General features: G+C 43.7%; 1 protein-coding gene across 2 annotated transcripts in view; it reads left to right on the top strand.

Moving 5' to 3' along the window:
- The window catches only part of FER (FER tyrosine kinase), a 340,421-nt gene that overhangs the window by 106,203 nt on the left and 214,398 nt on the right, over nt 1-19,820 (top strand). For both annotated transcript variants that reach the window (XM_073677555.1, XM_073677564.1), the window contains exon 11: nt 5,693-5,882. In XM_073677555.1, the coding sequence (XP_073533656.1) occupies nt 5,693-5,882 (190 nt within the window). The remainder of the gene's footprint in view (nt 1-5,692; nt 5,883-19,820) is intronic.

Raw genomic sequence — 19,820 nt, 5'->3', positions numbered from 1 at the left:
ATTCAGATAAAAGGAGAATAACCTTGTAATGATTTTGAATTTGTATAATTCAATCAGATTACCAAAACCTTGTTCTTTATATGAGCTATAAATGCAATGGTTACACAACCCATGTAATGACTAGTAGAGACCTGGTCAAGATAGAAGAATTATCTGTGTGCATACAAATCTCCTTTGTGTCGCTCCCGTGTCATTCTCTATACAGAGGGAGCTTCTTTGAAACTTTGTTAGTCTTTGTTACTTTTGTCAAAGATTTTATTTTCCATAAAGCAGAAACATCCAGGATGAAAGTAGGAATCTTAAATATGTCTGCTAACAGGAAGGTAAATGGATACAAAAAAAAAGTTTTCATTTTTCTTCCACGAACCAAAATGTAATTATTGACATTGATTTTAACTACATGAGACATTCCCTTTAATTTAGGGAATCTAAAAGATGGCCCAAAAAATTCAAGCCAAGTGGTGCACCTGTGCCCCCTATGTAAATCCGCAAAATTGGACCATGTCTCGGTATCCAGAACATGACATAACAGGCTGTTTGCAGTTCTTAGTTGTGTAAATTATATTTTAATCTTGTGTCAGAGATAAGAATATTAGGAAATGTGTTAATTGTGAATTAGAATCTCCTTTTTTACTCCTTTACGGTCTTTACTCCTCTTTGGTCAGACCTCATCTGGAATACTGTGTACAGTTTTGGGCACCACATTTTAAAAAAGACATAGACAAACTGGAGCAAGTTCAGAGAAGAGCGACCAGAATGGTGACTGGTCTGCAAACCATGTCCTATGAGGAACGGTTGCAGGATTTGGGAATGTTTAGCTTGCAAAAAAGAAGACTGAGAGGAGACTTAATAGCTGTCTACAAATATGTCAAGGGCTGTCACATTGTAGAAGGATCATCTTTATTCTCATTTGCACAAGGAAAGACTAGAAGCAATGGGATGAAACTAAATGGGAGGAGACACAGATTAGATATTAGAAAAAACTTTTTGACAGTTAGGGTGATTAATGAGTGGAACAGGCTGCCACGAGAGGTGGTGAGTTCCCCTTCAATGGACGTCTTCAAACAGAGGCTGGACAGACATCTGTCTGAGATGATCTAGTGAATCCTGCTTTGAGCAGGGGGTTGGACCAGATGACCCAGGAGGTCCCTTCCAACTCTACCATTCTATGATTCTATGATTTTTAGCCAATACTCAGAAAAAGTTAACACAAGGCCTTGGTCTCCTACTGTATGCCTGATATACACCACCATAGACATTAGCTTCTCATGTTGTGGATTACATATTGGCCAGTATTAATAAGCCAAAACCAAAAATTGCTCCAATTCACAGAATAGATGTAAGTCTTTAGTTATGCTTTTACTGTTTGGAATTCACGATTGGGTTTGGTTTACATATAATTCAAAATGCTAACCCAACGAAATACTCATTAAGTGTGGCTTTTGCTCTGGGTGCTTTCCACTTTCAGTCCATCAAAAATGTGATTTGCATTGTAGTTTTAACTGGTCACTAGTTTTAGGCTGTGTGCCCACGATGCGTTTTTTTAAGCGTTTCCGCAGCGGCAAAAACTCTGCAGAAACGCTTAAAAAACGCATGGTAGAAGGCCTGCCATGTTCCTCAATGATAATCCGCATGTGCTCTGCACATGCTGCGGAAATTTCCGCTGCTTATTATCATTGCGGAAAAAAAACGCAGCACTACCAATTATTTTGCGGAAGTGCTGCGTTTTCGCCACCATTGACTTGCATTAGAACGCGTGCATTCCGCTTCACTAGATAAGGACATGTGGAATGCATGTGTTGAATGTGCAGATGGTACCCAGGTCTAGAGAAGAGGAGACTCTCCTCCGGACCCGGGTACCATAGAAACTGTGAAAAAAAGAATAAAATAAAAAATAAAGATTATATTTACCTTCTGACTGCCCCCGCTGCACTTGTCCTTTCATGCCGGCAGTTCGCGATGGACTGAAGGACCTGCGCTGATGTCATAGTCATGTGACGGGTCACGCGACGCTGACGTTGGCAGGTCCTTCAGTGTACTGCTGCCTGCAGCCAGGACGGAGGGAATCAAGACTGCGGAGGCCATCAGAAGGTAAGTATAAATTTATTTTTTTATTTTTTACCATTCTTTCGGTCACAGTATATAAATCCATGCCGTTTGCATGGATTTATATAGTGTGACCAAGTTGACAAGCACTTTCCAAGTGATGCTAAAATCGCTTGGAAAGCGCTTGTCAACCCGCATGCGGAAATGCAAGTAAAGAACGCTTCACATCCACATGTCCCTGGCAGGAAAACTTATGTACAATCCGCATGGACAATCCGCATGTGCTTTTTTCTGCCAGGGAGATGCAGAAACGCTCAGGAAAAAATCCTGAGCATTTCTGCATCGTGGGCACATAGCCTTAGGCTGGATTCACAAAAGCATTTATTTAGATAGATATTCTCGTATATACACTGCTCAAAAAAATAAAGGGAACACTCAAATAACACATCCTAGATCTGAATGAATGAAATATTCTCATTGAATACTTTGTTCTGTACAAAGTTGAATGTGCTGACAACAAAATCACACAAAAATCATCAATGGAAATCAAATTTATTAACCAATGGAGGCCTGGATTTGGAGTCACCCCCATAATAAAAGTGTTTATGGCCTCCATGTACCTGTATGACCTCCCTACAATGCCTGGACATGCTCCTGATGAGGTTGCTTATGGTCTCCTGTGGGATCTCCTCCCAGACCTGGACTAAAGCATCCTCCAACTCCTGGACAGTCTGTGGTGCAACGTGACGGTGGATGGAGCGAGACATGATGTCCCAGATGTGCTCAACCGGATTTAGGTCTGAGGAACGGGCGGGCCAGTCCATAGCTTCAATGCCTTCATCTTGCAGGAACTGCTGACACACTCCAGCCACAAGACGTCTGGCATTGTCCTGCATTAGGAGGAACCCAGGGCCAACCCCACCAACATATGGTCTCACAAGGGGTCTGAGGATCTCATCTCGGTACCTAATGGCAGTCAGGCTACCTCTGGCGAGCGCCAGGATTGGCAAAGTCGCCACTGGTGCCCTGTGCTCTTCACAGATGAAAGCAGGTTCACACTGAGCACATGTGACAGACGTGACAGAGTCTGGAGATGCTGTGGAGAGCGATCTGCTGCCTGCAACATCCTTCAGCATGACCGGTTAGGCAGCGGGTCAGTAAGGGGTGGCATTTCTTTGGAGGGCCGCACAGCCCTTCATGTGCTCGCCAGAGGTAGCCTGACTGCCATTAGGTACCGAGATGAGATCCTCAGACCCCTTGTGAGACCATGGTTAGATGTTCTTTTGCATACTTCTGACACTGAATTTTATGGTGAGGACTCGGGAGAGGTTTTGTTCTGATGACTCTCCAGAGCATTGTTTCTCAACTCCAGTCCTCAGGACCCTCCAACAGATCAGGTTTTCAGGATCTCCGTAGTATTGCACAGGTGATGGAATTATTATCAAGGCATCAAAAAAAATGGCACCGGTTCTGTCACCTGTTCAATACTAAGGAGATCCTGAAAACCTGATCTGTTGGAGGGTCCTGAAGACTAGAGAGAAACACTGCTCCAGAGTGTGCTAAATCTTTATGAAGGTCTTGTGCAGTCAAGCGGGGGTTCTGATTTGCCTCTCTAGTTATCCTACCAGCAGCTCTCTCTGAGATTTTGCTTGGTCTTCCAGACCTCATCTTGACCGCCACTGTTCCTGTTAACTGCCATTTCTTAATTACATTTCGAACTGAGGAAAGGGCAACTTGAAACTCTATGCTTTTTTCTTATAGCCTTCTCCTGCTTTGTGGGCTTCCACCATTTTCATTTTCAATCTGCTTGGCAGCTGCTTAGATGAACCCATGGCTGCTGTTTTTTGGCACAAGGTTAGAGGAGGCTGGGTTTTTATAAAGCTGGGATATTTGCATCACCTTGCCTTTCCTATCAATGATGACGAACAAGCCATAACACTAACAGGCTAATTAAGGTCAGAAACCTTGGCCAAAGTTATCTGAGCACACAAATCTCCAGGGGTGTCCAAAACTTTGCATTGGCCCATTTGGAGTAAAAAATGACTATATACAGTGGCGACCAAAAGTTTTGCATTTTTTTTTTATATACTATGCATATGTGTGTATGTATATTATAGTATTTATTATTGTGATATCTTTTTTGCCTAAAATACAAAGGAAATGTGTCATCTTTAACTTTATAACTTTAGGCCTCTTAGAGATTGTTTAATCTTGAACTTGCTTAACTGTTCACAATACCAGAAATGAGAGATGAATAGATAAATATTCACATTTTGTTGGTTTGTGTGAGGCAACACTATCAAAAACTGCACAAAATGTTGTATGTGAGTCCAGGTATTTTGCTTTTGGTTAATGTATTGGTGTCACTTAAATAATAAACAAGGTGTGTTTTATATCGCTCTCTTTAGACACGACCGTTAATTCCAGAATACTAATTGCTAATAATTCCACTTGTATCTGTCCTTTTCTTTTATGATTAACAAACCAATGTAATTTCTTCCTTCACATACCAGATTGCATCTTGCTTTTCATAATTGAGCTTGCTGTTCTTTGACAAAAGATTGAAGGGGTTTTAGGTGGTCACAGATGTTCTGGGAATTCAGTTGGTATTGTACAGTCATTGTAATAATTGGTGCTTCTTTGGCGACCTCATGATTGTTTCCGTCCATCTGAAATGTTTCATTTTTTTTTCTGGTGTACTAAGGGGTAACTTTCATACTTGCACAGAGCGCCAAGTCAGTGTAAGGAGACTTATAAGCCATACAATGCTCCTCTGGGAATTTTAGATGTGCGAATAGCAGACAGGAAGAGGACACAAGCTATAGCACCACCTATTGGATGTAGGAGTCCTAAAAGGTCATATAGGTGGCACAAGAGTTCCTGACCTCTTCCTGTCTGAAGAAGCTATTTGCATATGTAAATGGTTTATCCACTACTCTGAAATACCCTTCTCAGTTCTTATAGTACCACTTCTAAAATAACAGCCTGCACTCACATCAAGTTCTGGCGCAGTTCCAGCGACGGCAGCGCCACATCTCCCAGCATAACTTTATTATATCACGTGAGCCCTGCAGCCAATCAGCGGACGCTTCACTCGCTTTTCTTTCGGGCGTAACGGATATATTGAGGAAGTCAGAGAGCAGGAGAATTTCTCACTTCTTCAGTATGTCAGTTTTGTCCAAAGAAATGAGAATTAGGAGTCCTTTGATTGGGTTCTGGACTCGCATGACATCACAGGAGACCCGGCACTGACGTCGCTGGAACGGCACCTCCACCAGAGGTGAGTTTAGGCTGTAATTATTTTAGCGGGGGGGATATAGCAGTTGAGAACGGGTTGTCAGTCGTCTTAAACTAGCTTGACACTCTCCACAAGGAGAAACTTCACCACGTACCCCTTTACCTAGCAGAGCCTCTCTCCTAGACAATCCAATACTCCTGCTTTGCACTGTTAAGGGACAGACACCCAAAAATACTTGTGTGGTTTGACTTCTTATCTTAAGTCATGTGGCAAAGCTTGTTAAAGGATCGATATTGACTTTTCGGATTGTTACGTTCAGTTGGTGGCGCTAGAGTTCCTGTTCTCTTCCTCTCTAAAGAGGCTATTTTACATTTTTTTTTATATTTCTTTGTTATTCCCTCTCTTTAGTATTGTGCTGCTGTTGAGTCGGAAACAGGCTCTGGAAGAGTTAAAGCAGTCAGTTCAGCACCTCAAGTGTACAGAAACCAAGTTATCTGCTCAGAAGGAGCTGCTTGATCAGAAGGTTCAAGAGAATGAAGGGAAGGAACCGCCTCCTGTAGTAAATTATGAAGAAGATGCTAGATCGGTCACGTCTATGGTAAGCAGCTTCATTCAATTTAGTCATGTAAACCACTGTAGAAGTGTGGGGAGGGATGCAGAGTGGTCAGCAGAACCCTTGTTTTAAGGTTTGGCAGTATTAACATTATACTGGTATATCATATTCCTAAAGATCCTTTACTGGTATCCTCATTGCCTGTGTAGCTTTGTGTAAATGCAGTACATTGTACATCCCCTACATCCCCCCAAATCTAGGCACACTTTAGCATGCATTTCCATTAATTGTGAAAATATCATAGTTGGAGGGGACCTCCAGGGTCATGGTGTCCAACCCCCCTCCTCAATTCAGCATTTGCTAAATCATCTCAGACAGATGTCTGTCCAGCCTCTGTTTGAAGACTTACATTGAAGGAGAACGCACCACTTCTCGTTGCAGCCTGTTCCACTCATTGATCACACTCACTGTCAAAAAGTATTTTCTAATATTTAATCTGTATCTTCTCCCTTTCAGTTTCATTCCATTGCTTCTCGTTTTTAGGGGTCATCCCTTCAGATATTTGTAGACAGCTGTTAAGTCTCCTCTTAGCCTTCTTTTTTGCAAGCTGAACATTCCCAGATCCTTTAACCGTTCATAGTAGGACATAGTCAACCTGGTAGCTCTTCTCTGAACTTGTTCCAGGTTGGTCCATATGGCTGTGGTTTTATTATGGGCCTCGTCCTTTTACCATTATGTTCTTTATCTTTCATATTTGTGTGTAGTTATAAAATATGAACAATAAATTATATATTTATTTTATAGTCAAAAGGTTTTACTACAGAAAAAAACTTGAAACCATATAGATAAGACCTTTCCTTCATATTTACATTGAAAAATGTTGTAGTTGGGCCATAGTAATGCCATATGGACAAGCGCCATATTCTCCAGCAGGGTGTACACTCACACATCGCAAAGTAAAGGCCCATTAACACATGGTGATTCCCATGGTTATGCTTTATACCATTGCATAGTTTACTGTAGGTGAAGTTTACTCTTCTCTGAATGAGCTGAAATACAATAAAAGACAACTGCCTATGGATTGAGTGCACGTTTCTGGAATCCAGCTGACCCGATGTGATAAGTCTCCTGTAGGTATCGAGCGCTCAGACACATTGTCTGCTTTAGGGATATGTTAGTCCATGGGCAGGTGAGCAGTTTCTCTGGACTCTTCTGTATTATCCACAGCAAAGGATTGGCCACGTAGAGCATTTGTTGCCAGCTGTGGTGCGTGTTTCAAATTCGCAACGTGTCCATTTCTCTTGCGGGTGCGCTGAGTTTTGTGTGTGGATTTTCCCCATAGACTTGCATTAGATGCAGAAAATCTGCACGTAAAAACTGATATGCTTTTTTAGTGCATTGTCACTGACACTATCAAAAAAGTTGTGTCAAAGCCAAGTACTAGGAAGTGTAGAAAACAAAACAACCTTATTTTAAGCATGACTCACCAAAAAAGAGACAAAAACCACAGCATCAACAACGCAATAAAAATGGATTTAATAGGTGCAGAAATGCCTCAATGCAACATCAAAAAGTCACCAAGTAGTCATCATGGGAACATAGCCTATCAATCAGAGCTGCCTCGTATAACTGCTATTTGACCCCTTAAACAGCAGTGTTAATCACTGATAGATGCATTTAAGTCGCTTGTTTGTACGTGTGCCTACATCACTGTCCTCTCGATACTCATGTGAAGCCCAGCTGCAAGCTTCATTGGAGACTGAGATTTGTCCTATATCCTGCACTACACCATTATTACCATATATTGAACAAGTGGATTCAAGACTAAAACATAAAGTGTAATGTAAAAAAATAGGTTTAAAAAAAGATATGAAAAAAAAAATAAAATAGATATATTTGGTACTTGGAGCTTTATGAATGCATCAAAGCATCACTTTTTTATGCTTTTTGAGGAATAAAAAAAGATTATTTTTGATGAATTATTTATTTTTAAAGCATTATTGATTCCATGGTGCTGTACATAAGGAGGGATTACATACAAAACACACATAGAAATAACAATTAACAAACTAACAATGACAGACTGGTAAAGGAGGGTGAGGGCCTTGCCCTTGCGGGCTTAAAATTTACAGGCTGATGGGGAAGGAGACAGTAGGTAGGGGTTGCAGCTGGGGGTGGTGGTGAGGTGGCAGCAGAGTCATTGCAGGCTGTAAGCCTTCCTGAAGAGGTGGGGTTTCAAGTTCTGCTTGAAAGTTCCGAATGTAGGGGATTGTCTCATGGGTTGGGGCACAGAATTCCAGAGTATGGGGGATGCTCAGGAGAAGTCTTGAAGGCGATTGGGTTAGGAACGTAAACGTATGGAGGAGAGAAAAAGGTCTTGAGAGAGACCTGTGGGACATATCAGGACATTAGTTCAGAGATATGTGGGGGAGACAGATTATGGACGGCTTTGTAGGTCAGTGTAACTAGTTTGAAGTGGATACTTGGGAGACAGTGAAGGGATTTGCAGAATGAAGGAGTAGTGAGGAGAGCTGGATTAGTCGGGCAGCAGAGTTAAGAACAGACTGGAGAGGGGCGAGAGTGCTGGCAGGGAGCCCACAGAGGAGGATTTTGCCGTATTTGAGGTGGGAGATGATGAGGGCATTATTATTATTATTATCGCGACATTTATTCCATGGTGCTTTACATGTGAGGGCATGCACTATTCTTTTAGTAGGTTGAAAAAAAGTACGAATTCTGGAAATATTTTTGACTTGAGGGTGGCGGGAGGTGACGAGAGCTTGATGTGCGGTTTTAAGGGTAAGGCAGAGTCGAGGGTTACTCCAAGGCAGTGGACTTTAGGTACAGGGGAAAGCGTGATGTCGACATTTATTGGAGTGCTGTGGTTTCCTGTACCTTTTGAATATATTTGGTATTTCCACGTTCTTAAAAGTCTGATCTATGAAAATGTTATATTATTCGATCAATACTGTAAACGTCATAAAGGGAAAAAATTATTGAAATGCTAGAATTGTATTTTTTTCTGTTGCCGCTCCTCCCCCAAAAATACAATAAAAAGCGATCCAAAAAACATACATACCCAAAAAGTGGTATTGATAAAATCAGCTCACCAATCAACACACTAGCTCCATCACCAGAAAGATAAAAGTTTTAAATCTCAGAAAATGTAGACACAAGCTATCGTACCGATCTGGAAAATCGTATTACCAGGTCATGTTAAACATATAATGATGAATGTAAAAGCAAAACTCCAAAAAACAGTGGTGTACTTGCTTTAGTTTTTTACCCTACCATTTCACCTCACTTGAATTGTTCTCGTTTTTCAGTACATTATGTTAAATAAATGATATCATTCAAAAGTACAGCTCATCCTGTAAAAAATCTGCTTTAATGAATATGTCAATGGAAATCTGCAAACTTTATTGCTCTTGGAAGAAGAGTAAAAATGGTCACGTCCTAAGTAGTGTTGAGCGAGTATGTTCTATTAACCCTTTCGCCGAGTATGCTCGGGCCGAGCTCCGAGTATTTACAGCTGCTCGGTGATATGGTTAAATCGCTCCCGTGTGCATGATTTGCAACTGTTTGACAGTTTTATTACATGGGAGGAATGTCTATTTCTTACACATTCCACACATGTAATAAAGCTGTCAAACAGTTGCAAATCATGCACACGGGAGCAATTCAACCATATCACCGAGCAGCTGTAAATACTCGGAGCTCAGCCGGAGCATACTCTGAGAGAACATACTCGCTCAACCCTAGTCCTAAGGCGTTAAATAAGAGCAAACAGATTTTGAAAATCCTGAGAAATTGAAATGGAAAACATAATGAAAAATAAACTTTTATTTATAAGAAATTCATTTATTTGCTGTACCTCTTTAAGGATTTTTGTTTTATTTTGGTTTGTTGTATATGTTAAAGGGGTTGTCCACCTTCGGGAACAGTTTTTTTTCTTTAAATGTATATATTTTGGGCAATAAATCCTTTTTGGCATACAGATCTCATTAAAAATTAAAAAGTTTTGGCCTTTTTGTACAGTTTTTTTTAGTTTACCTTCACATTGAACTTGGATGAGGTGTGTGATCATAAATCATCTGAGACCGATAAGAGTTACAAACTTAATAGGGGTCTGACTGAGGGAATCTCAGTTTAAGATGTTGTCCACTACTATAGAGAAGATTTTTTTGTAAGTACTTTGTGTTGTGATTAGTGTTGAGCGATACCTTCCGATATCAGGAAATATCGTATCGGATTGGATCGGACCGATACTCAAAAAGTATCGGATATCGCCGATTCCGATACCGGAAACCAATGCAAGTCAATGGGACACTAATATCGGAATGAAAATAAACCCTTTCTTTCCTTGTAGGTTAATTCTACATGAAGTAAAACAACTAAGAATAATGTAGAATGTATTATGCGAAAAGCCGGCAATTCATCAGCGCATACACCGGTACCCGACAATTTACAACAGAAAGAATAGAGTTTCACACATAGATTAGATAGAAAGAAACATGTCAGTCACATATATATGAAGTACAGGGACAGTGTTGCTTACTGTACTTGTCATTTAGTGTAAAGGATTTATTTAAAAAAATAATAGTGTTTTCATGCACCGTCTCTTTAAAAAAGCCAGCCGGCAATTCAGCATCTGTACCCGACAATTTATAACAGACAGAATAGAGCTTCACACATAGATTAGATAGATAGAAACATGTCAGTCACATATATAAGAAGTACAGTGACAGTGTTGATTACTGTACTTGTCATTTAGTGTTAAAATAAAGGATATATTTTAAAAAAAATTGGCGTGGGGTTCCCCTTAATTTTAGTCTCTAGCGGAGGTTAAGCAGACGGCTGGGGCAGATGTTTGAAGCCTGGGAAGGGGGTAATACCCACGGAGCTTCCCAGGCTACTAATATCAGCCCCCAGCTGAATACCTAGCCCTTACTAGCTATTAAAATGGGGGACCCCCCCAAAAAAATGACGTGGGGTCCCCCCTATTTTAATAGCTAGCAAAGGCTAGGCAGACAGCTGGGGGCTGATATTAATAGCCCAGGAAGGGAGCCATGAATATTGGCCCCCTCCCAGGCTAGAAACACCAGCCGTCAGCCGCCCCAGAAATGGCGCATCCATAGGATGCGCCAATTCTGGCACTTAGCCTCGCTCTTCCCACTGCCCTGTAGCGGTGGCAGTGGGGTAATAGGGCTGGGGTTGATGTCAGCTTATAATGCCAGCTGACATCAAGCCCAGGTTAGTAATGGAGAGGCGTCTATAAGACACCCCCATTACTAACCCCATAGTGAAAGTTAAAAAAAAAAACACAAACACCCAGAATAAAGTCCTTTAATTGAAATAAACGCACAATTCTTTATTGTTCTAAATTAAACCATACTTACCGTCACGCCCATTCCAGCTGAAGCCAACGATCTCCTGCAATAAAAGTAAAATAATAAAGCAACCTCATCCTTACCTTTCCATGGTTCCCACGACGGCTCCAGCTCTGCTACATCGAGATGACAGGCTGGACCGCAGCAGAACGCTGCCATCCAGCCTGTCATCCCGCAGACACTGAGAAGCGCAGGCATGCTTGCGCTCTGCAGTGTCTGGCTGTGACGGCATAAAGATGAGACGAGTTCATGTCCAATGAACTCGGCTCACCTCATGCACGTCACTGACAGCGTGGGAGAATTCTCACGCTGAAGCGCTGAGTGCAGGAGAATTTTCCCACGCTGTCAGTGACGTGCATGAGGTGAGCTGAGTTCATTGGACATGAACTCGGCTCATCTTTATGCCGTCACAGAGAGACACTGAGGAGCGCAAGCATGCCTGCGCTTCTCAATGTCTGCGGGATGACAGGCTGGATGGCAGCGTTCTGCTGCGGTCCAGCCTGTCATCTCGATGTAGCAGAGCTGAAGCTGTCGTGGGATCCATGGGAAGGTAAGGATGAGGTTGGTTTATTATTTTTCTTTTATTGCAGGAGATCGTTGGCTTCAGCTGGAATGGGCGTGATGGTAAGTATAGTTTAATTTAGAACAATAAAGAATTGTGTCTTTATTTCAATTAAAGGACTTTATTCTGGGTGTTGTGTTTTTTTAAATACTTTACTAGAAATTCATGGTGGTCATGTCTAATATTGGCGTGACCCCATGAATTTCGGGCTTAGGGCCAGCTGATAATGCCAAGCTGGCTTTAACCCCTTTATTACCCAGTGAGCCACCGCACCAGGGCCCTGGATGAGTTTGGTACAGCGCCTGAAGATGGCGCTTCTATGAAGGCGCCATTTTCCGGGGTGGCTGCGGACTGCAATTTGCAGCGGGTGGGGCCCAGAAAGCTTGGGCCTCCCTGCGCTGCGGATTCCAGCCCCCAGCTGCCTAGTTGTCCCTGGCTGGACACAAAAATAGGGCGAAGCCCCACGTATTTTTTTTTTAATTATTTCATGAAATTCATGAAATAATTAAGAAAAAAAGGGCTTCCCTATATTGTTGTGTCCGGCCAGGTACAAATAGGCAGCTGGTGGTTGGGGGCAGCCCGTTCCTGCCTGCTGTACCTGGCTGGACACAAATATAGGACGAAGCCCCACATCAATTTTTTTTAAATTATTTCATGAATTTCCTGAAATAATAAAAAAAAAATTGACGTGGAGCTTCGCACTATATTTGTGTTCAGCCAGGTACAGCAGGCAGGAACGGGCTGCCCCCAACCACCAGCTGCCTATTTGTACCTGGCCGGACACAACAATATAGGGAAGCCCTTTTTTTCTTTATTATTTCATGAAATAATTAAAAAAAAAAATACGTGGGGCTTCTCCCTATTTTTGTGTCCAGCCAGGTACAACTAGGCAGCTGGCGGCTGGAATCCGCAGCGCAGGGAGGCCCAAGCTTTCTGGGCCCCCCCCCGCTGCAAATTGCAGTCCTCAGCCGCCCCGGAAAATGGCGCGTTCATAGAAGCTGGATGCTGTACCTGGCTGGCATACAAAAATATGGCAAAGTCCACGTCAAAATTTTTGGGAAAAATTAATTAAAAAATAAATAATAATTTAGGGACTGCATCTTTATTAACTCCTCAAATGTCATTTAGTGTTAAAATAAAGGATTTATTTAAAAAAAAAATTGGCATGGGATCCCCCATAATTTTAGTCTCTAGCGGAGGTTAAGCAGACGGCTGGGGCAGATGTTTGAAGCCTGGGAAAAGGGGGTAATACCCACGGAGCTTCCCAGACTACTAATATCAGCCCCCAGCTGAATACCTAGCCTTTACTAGCTATTAAAATGGGGGACCCCCCAAAAAAAATGACGTGGGGTCCCCCCTAATTTAATAGCTAGCAAAGGCTAGGCTAGGCAGACAGCTGGGGGCTGATATTAATAGCCCAGGAAGGGTGGCATGAATATTGGCCCCCTCCCAGGCTAGAAACACCAGCCGTCAGCCGCCCCAGAAATGGCGCATCCATAGGATGCGCCAACTCTGGCACTTAGCCTCGCTCTTCCACGCTGCCCTGGTGCGGTGGCAGGGGGTAATAGGGCTGGGGTTCATGTCAGTGCCAGCTGCCATGAAGCCCAGGTTAGTAATGATGGGCGTCTATAAGACACCCCCATTACTAACCTACAAAGTGTTAAAAAGAAAAAACACACTACACCCAGAAAAAAATAATTTATTTGAAATAAAACACACCATTTTATTTAATTCTTAGTTTACAAAAAAAATAGTTACCTGTCCACGTTCCTGCGCTGATCTCCCATGCACAGCTGTCACATCTGGAGATGGTGACAGCTGTGCATGGCTGCTGTAAGCTCACACTGCCGGGAACACGTCCGCTCCCGGCAGCGGGAGCCACTGACTGAGGTCACCGGAGTGCATTCAGGCAGCGCAGCTCCGGAGACCTCCTTTATGGCACTGCTGTACCGTGGGAATTTCTCACGATACAGCAGGGCCGTAAAGGAGCTGACCGGAGCAGCGCTACCTGAACTCCGGTGAACCCGCTTATGCAATGACGGGGCTGCTTTACGGCCCCGCCATTCTAGCGGCGGCAGCGGTTCAGAGCGGTCACATTCTATGTGGCCGCTCTGAACTGGAGATCTTCGTGGGACACTCGTGGACTACTACGGAGGGGTAAGGATAAGGTTGTGGTTTATTATTTTACATTTTATTACAGGAGATCGATGGCTTCGGGGAATTAGGTGTCTAGGTGAGTATAGGTGTAGTTTTTTATTTTTTACTTTATTTTAGGTGGCGATCGGCCGAGACAGGTAATGTATGAACTAATTTATTGTAGGTAACCACTGGCCACCAATGACATGTATTTAAAATTTATTGGGGACACAGTAGGGCAATTTATATAGCAGGATCAGGCTGATGGGAACTACTGCTCCCATCAAGCTGATCCTGCTGGCACGAGTGGACGGGGGACAGACATAGGCCGATGGGAGTAGTAGTGTCACATCGGCCTATGTCTGCCTGCACGCACACACCCGCACACATCGCACAGACACCGCGCACACCCACCCGCAGACACCGCGCACACCCGCACACATCGCACAGACACAGCGCACACCCGCACACATCGCACAGACACCCACACACACCAATCATGACGGGTCTGGGAGGTGAGGCTGACCTGTGCGACCGTGGGAAAGTTCATGTGAGTTCATGCAGTCAAGCATGAACTCACATGAACCCTCTGAGGGCACCGTGGCTACTTCAAATGAACAGCTGATCGGCATCACCTGATACCTCAGCTGTTCATTTGAAATAACCGGCGGGAAAGCGCAGCACAGAACGGGAAAGCCGGCGGTGAAGTCTTTTCACTGCCGGCTTCCCCGCCCGGGTCCTTCGCTCCCCTCTCCTTGGTGCTGCGCTCCCCGCCCGGTCCTAACTTACGATCGGGATGGGAAGTGGCGAGGGGAGCGGAGGATCGGGGTGGGAGGCTGCGGGGAAGCAGTATGGGGCTGTGTGATTGTTTAAAAGCCGGCGGCTTTTTACCGCCGGCCGGCTTTTAAACAATCAGGAGAATTCTCCCACGCCGGGATGGCATTCTGATGACCGGCTGGATCGCAGCTGAGCGCTGCCATCCAGCTTGTCATCCTTCAGAGACCCTGCAGAGCGCAGGCATTATGGGAACTTCCGATTCCGGTATTCGATATTGTAAAAGTATCGGAATTAAGTATCGGAATTCCGATACCGCGAATATCGGCCGATACCCGATATTTCAGTATCGGAATGCTCAACACTAGTTGTGATTCTTGCCTGTGAGCGGCGCTATCACTGGATTCTCACAGGCATCACGTGACCCCAGCTGCAGCCGGCTGATGTCACGTCATGATTCCGGATGCAGCGGGGCGTGACCCGGTGACTTGCACCCCCCTGATTGATGGGCTGTGGGCGGGTTTTCACCGCACAGCTCAGCATCCACCGCGCGCTTTCCCTCTTCTCTGCATTTATAGGGTGCATTTCCAACTTTTAAATTGACGGGGACATTCTCTATAGTAGTGGACAACATCTTTAACTAACCGAGATTCCCTCTGTCAGACCCCTATAAAGTTTGTAACTGATTTATGATCACATGTTGCAGCACAGAGGCTACAGAAGGCAAACAATGCAACATTTTTAATGAAACCCAATTGCAAAAAAATTGTTGCCCCAAATACATGCATTTAAAAATAATTATTTGTAGATATATAAAGGATTTCAGGAGCGTTTTGTTAAATTTGGTAAAGATACAAATTACAAAAATTGATAAAAATGACAGTCTATTTTTTGTTATTACTATTTTTATTATTATTATTTATTATTATAGCTCCATTTATGCCATGGTGCTTTATATGTGAAAAAGGGGTATACATACAAAAACAATTACAATGATCTTTAACTAAACGTGACTGCGACTGGTACAGGAGGAGCGAGGACCCTGCCCGCGAGGGCTCACAGTCTTCAAGGGATGGGTGAGAATATAGTAGGTGGGGGTAGAGCTAGTCTTGGAGCGATGGTTACTACATGTTATAGGCTTGTCGGAAGAGGTGGGTCTTCAGGTTCCTTTTGACGGTTTCCACGGTAGGCGAGAGTCTGATATGTTGGGGTAGAGAGTTCCAGAGTAGGGGGGATGCACAGGAGAAATCTTTTATGCAATTGTGGGAAGAGGAGATAAGAAGGGAGTAGAGAAAGAGATCTTGTGAGGATCAGAGGTTGCGTGCAGGTGTGTACTAGGTCACAGATATATGGAGGAGACAGGTTGTGGATGGCTTTGTATGCCATGGTTAGGGTTTTTAACTGGGGTCTCTGGACAATGGGGAGCCAGTGAAGGCATTGACAGAGAGGAGAGGCTGGGGAATAGTGGGGGGACAGGTGGATTAGTCGGGCAGCAGAGTTTAGGATAGATTGGAGGGGTGCGAGAGTGTTGGATGGGAGGCCACAGAGCAGGAAGTTGCAGTAGTCGAGGCGGGAGATGAGGGCGTGCACTAGTGTTTTTGCAGATTCGTGGTTGAGAAATGTGCGGATCCGGGAGATATTTTTGAGTTGGAGTCGGCAGGAAGTGGAAAGGGCTTGGATATGTGGTTTGAAGGAGAGGTCAGAGTCCAGGGTTAACCCATGGCAACAAGCTTACGGGTAGAGTGAACAGCCATTGACTTTGATAGGTCAGATGGGGGCATGAATAAGAAGGTGATGAAAGATGATGATTTCTGTTTTATCCATGTTAAGTTTTAGATATCTGGCAGAGAAGAAGGATGAGATAGCAGGCAGACATTGTGGGATTTTGGTTAGTAGGGAGGAGATATTGGGTCCAGAGAGGTAGATCTGTGTGTCATCAGCCTAGAGGTGATACTGAAAGCCGTGAGACTCTATGAGCTGTCCCAGGCCAAAGGTGTGGATGGAGAAGAGAAGGGGTCCTAGAACTGAACCTTGGGAACACTAACAGGGGGTGAGATGAGGTGTTGGTGTGTGAGTGGGAGACACTGAATGTCCTGTCTGTTAGTTATGAAGAGATCCAAGATAGGGCCAAGTCTGTGATGGCGAGAGATGAGAGAGTCTGTAGTAAGAGGGAAGGGTCCACTGTGTCAAAGGCAGATGACAGACAGGTCTAAGAGGAGGAGGACAGAGTAGTGTTGCTTGGATTTGGAAGTTAGTAAGTTTTTGGTGACTTTCGTCAGGGCAGTTTCAATACAATGGTGCAGCCGGAAGCCAGATTGGAGGCGGTCAAAGAGAGAACAGAAGGATAGGTGATATTACAGTTCAAATTGGACATGTTGTTACAGTAGTTTTGAGGCGTAGGGGAGAAGTGATATGGGGTGGTAACTTGTCAGTGAGGATGGTTCAAGGGACTGTTTTTTGAGGATGGGTGTGATCAAGGCATGTTTGAAGCATGAGGGGAAGACACCAGTTGTTAGTGACAGGTTGAAGCGGTTGGTTAGGGTTGAGATGAAGATAGTGATAAGGCTGGGGATGAGATGGAACGGGATTGGGTCAAGTTCACAGGTGGCGAGGTGTGATTTGGAGAGTAAAGAGGAAAGTTCATCTTCTGTAACTGTGGAAAAGCTGGTTTTGGAGGAGGAGGATTGTGTGAGGAGGGTCTGGGGGTACTTTAGGCAAAAGCTTTGTCTGCTAGGGTCAATCTTCTGCTTGAAGAATGAGTCTAAGTCTTTGGCTAAGAAGAGCGGAAAGGGAGGAGGCGCTGGGGGACAGAGGAGAGAATTGAAAGTGTTGAATAGCTATTTAGGGTTGTGAGACAGGAAGGATATGAGCGATGAGAAGTATGTTTGTTTTGCTGCAGTGAGTGTGGACTTGAAGGTAGTGAGGGACTGTTTGAATGCGATGAAGTGCTCATTGGAGTAGGACCTTTTCCATCTATGCTCAGCAACCCTGGAGGCCCGGCGCAGTTCTTTGGTTAGGCTGGTGTGCCAGGGTTGCCCGTTGATTGTGCAAGCTTTGATATCTGTGAGGGGGGGGGCAACCAAATTGAGAGCTGCAGCTATTGTGGTGTTATATAAAGCATCAGCAACATCTGCGTCATGTAAGGATCTGATGTCTGTAAGAGGGAGGAGGGATTCAGAGAGTGAGTGTAGGTCGAGGTGTTTGAGATTTCTGCGAGGGTATGCAAGTTTGTGGAGTGGGGTTTGTTGCCCTCTAGAGGAGAGGGTGGAGAATGTAAGTAGGCTGTGGTCTGAAATATGGAGGTGTGAGTTAGAGAGGTTAGACCAGGAACAGAGGCTGGTGAAAATGAGGTCCAGAGTGTGGCCATCTTTGTGAGTGGCTGCGGAAGAACATTGGGTAAGGCCGATGGAGGAAGTGAGAGATAGAAGCTTAGAGGCAGCTGGGAGGGAAGTGTTGATGGGGATGTTGAAGTCACCCATGATAATAATGGGGATGTCAGCGGAAAGGAAATGAAGTAGCCAGATGGTGAAGTAATCTAAGAAGCTGGTGGCTGGTCCTGGGGGACCAGTTGGAGGTTGGAGGGGGAGTAGATGCACATACAGTGCACCTCAAAAGAGGGGAGCGTAACGGAGGGTGGCAATGGAATTTGGGTGAAGGAGCAGTTATCTGGTAGGAGAAAACCTACTCCTCCACCATGCTTGCCAATGGGGCAGGGTGTATGGGAAAGGTGGAATCCATCGTACGTAAGTGCAGCTGGAAAGGCTGTGTCAGAGTGGGTGAGCCAGGGTTCGGTGATGCCAAGGAAGGAAAGTTTGTTAGTGATGAAAAGATCGTGGATATAGGAAAGTTTGTTTCATACGGAGCGCGCTTTCCATAGAGCTCTTGTTAGTGGGACTGGGTAAGCGGGGGCTGGGCGGATGTGTATGAGGTTAGAAGGGTTGTGAGAGTTAGTGATAGATCGTGGATAGGAGGTGGATGTGACTGTGGACATGTGGTGAGGAGGACCGGGATTTGGGGAGATATCGCCATTTGGGGAGATATCGCCAGCAGTGAGGAGGAGCAGAGAAAGTGTTAGTAGGTGGGAGCCGGAGAGGTCATGAGGTGGCTGTCTGTGCTTAGATGCACAGGATTGAATGTTGAGTAATAGTTCTGAGGAGGAGGAGAGGTGAATGGGGAGGATTGAGGGGGAGATGAAGAGTTCATTGCTAGGTGTAGGGATTAGGGGTGGTTGTAAAAAGTGAAGGATTATGAGGGTGAGAGAACACAAAAATCAAAATATTATGCAGACAGAATACTGAAACACATTTGGTATAGCAAGTAGTTATGTAATATGATACAGGATATATATATATATATATATATATATATATATATATATATATATATATATATATATATATATATATATATATATTATAACATGTATACATGTAGCTCTTGGCCAATCCTAGCCAGAAAAAAGCATGACCGAACCAAAAGAATTGTAACATATATATATATACGGTATATATTATAATGAAAAAATTATCTCTCGAATAGTGTCCAGATAGATATGTAAATACTACTTTACTCTAGTATTGCTATATTAAATAACATGAGTCATAGTAGATCTGTATCTCAAAAGATAAATATTATCTGTGGCTATATTGGAGAAAGAAAACAGCAGAGCTACTGCACACCTCAACATGTGTTTCACGAAATCGCAGGCGGGTGTTTAATCACACTAGCACTAAACATGGCTGATTAACCCCTCATCACTTTGTGTGCTGTAACATTTTTCCTATGTTTATATTACTGAAGCTAGCAATCTCAGTGCTACACATCTCCCCTCCAGTACTTTGCCAGTGACTTTGTCATAATATCGATTTGAACGTTGTTAGAGTGATAATTATTTAATTATAATATATATATAGACTGCTCAAAAAAATAAAGGGAACACTCAAATAACACATCCTAATGAATGAATGAAATATTCTCATTGAATACTTTGTTCTATACAAAGTTGAATGTGCTGACAACAAAATCACACAAAAATCATCAATGGAAATCACATTTATTAACCCATGGAGGCCTGGATTTGGAGTCACCCCCAAAATGAAAGTGGAAAAACACACTACAGGC

The sequence above is a fragment of the Phyllobates terribilis genome, unplaced genomic scaffold (assembly GCF_046119375.1).
Source record: "Phyllobates terribilis strain yellow unplaced genomic scaffold, ASM4611937v1 Scaffold_1__5_contigs__length_1240528914, whole genome shotgun sequence".
Lineage (NCBI taxonomy): Eukaryota > Metazoa > Chordata > Amphibia > Anura > Dendrobatidae > Phyllobates > Phyllobates terribilis.
Note: the sequence above shows the minus strand (reverse complement) of the source record. Positions and strands in the feature narration are given on the sequence as shown.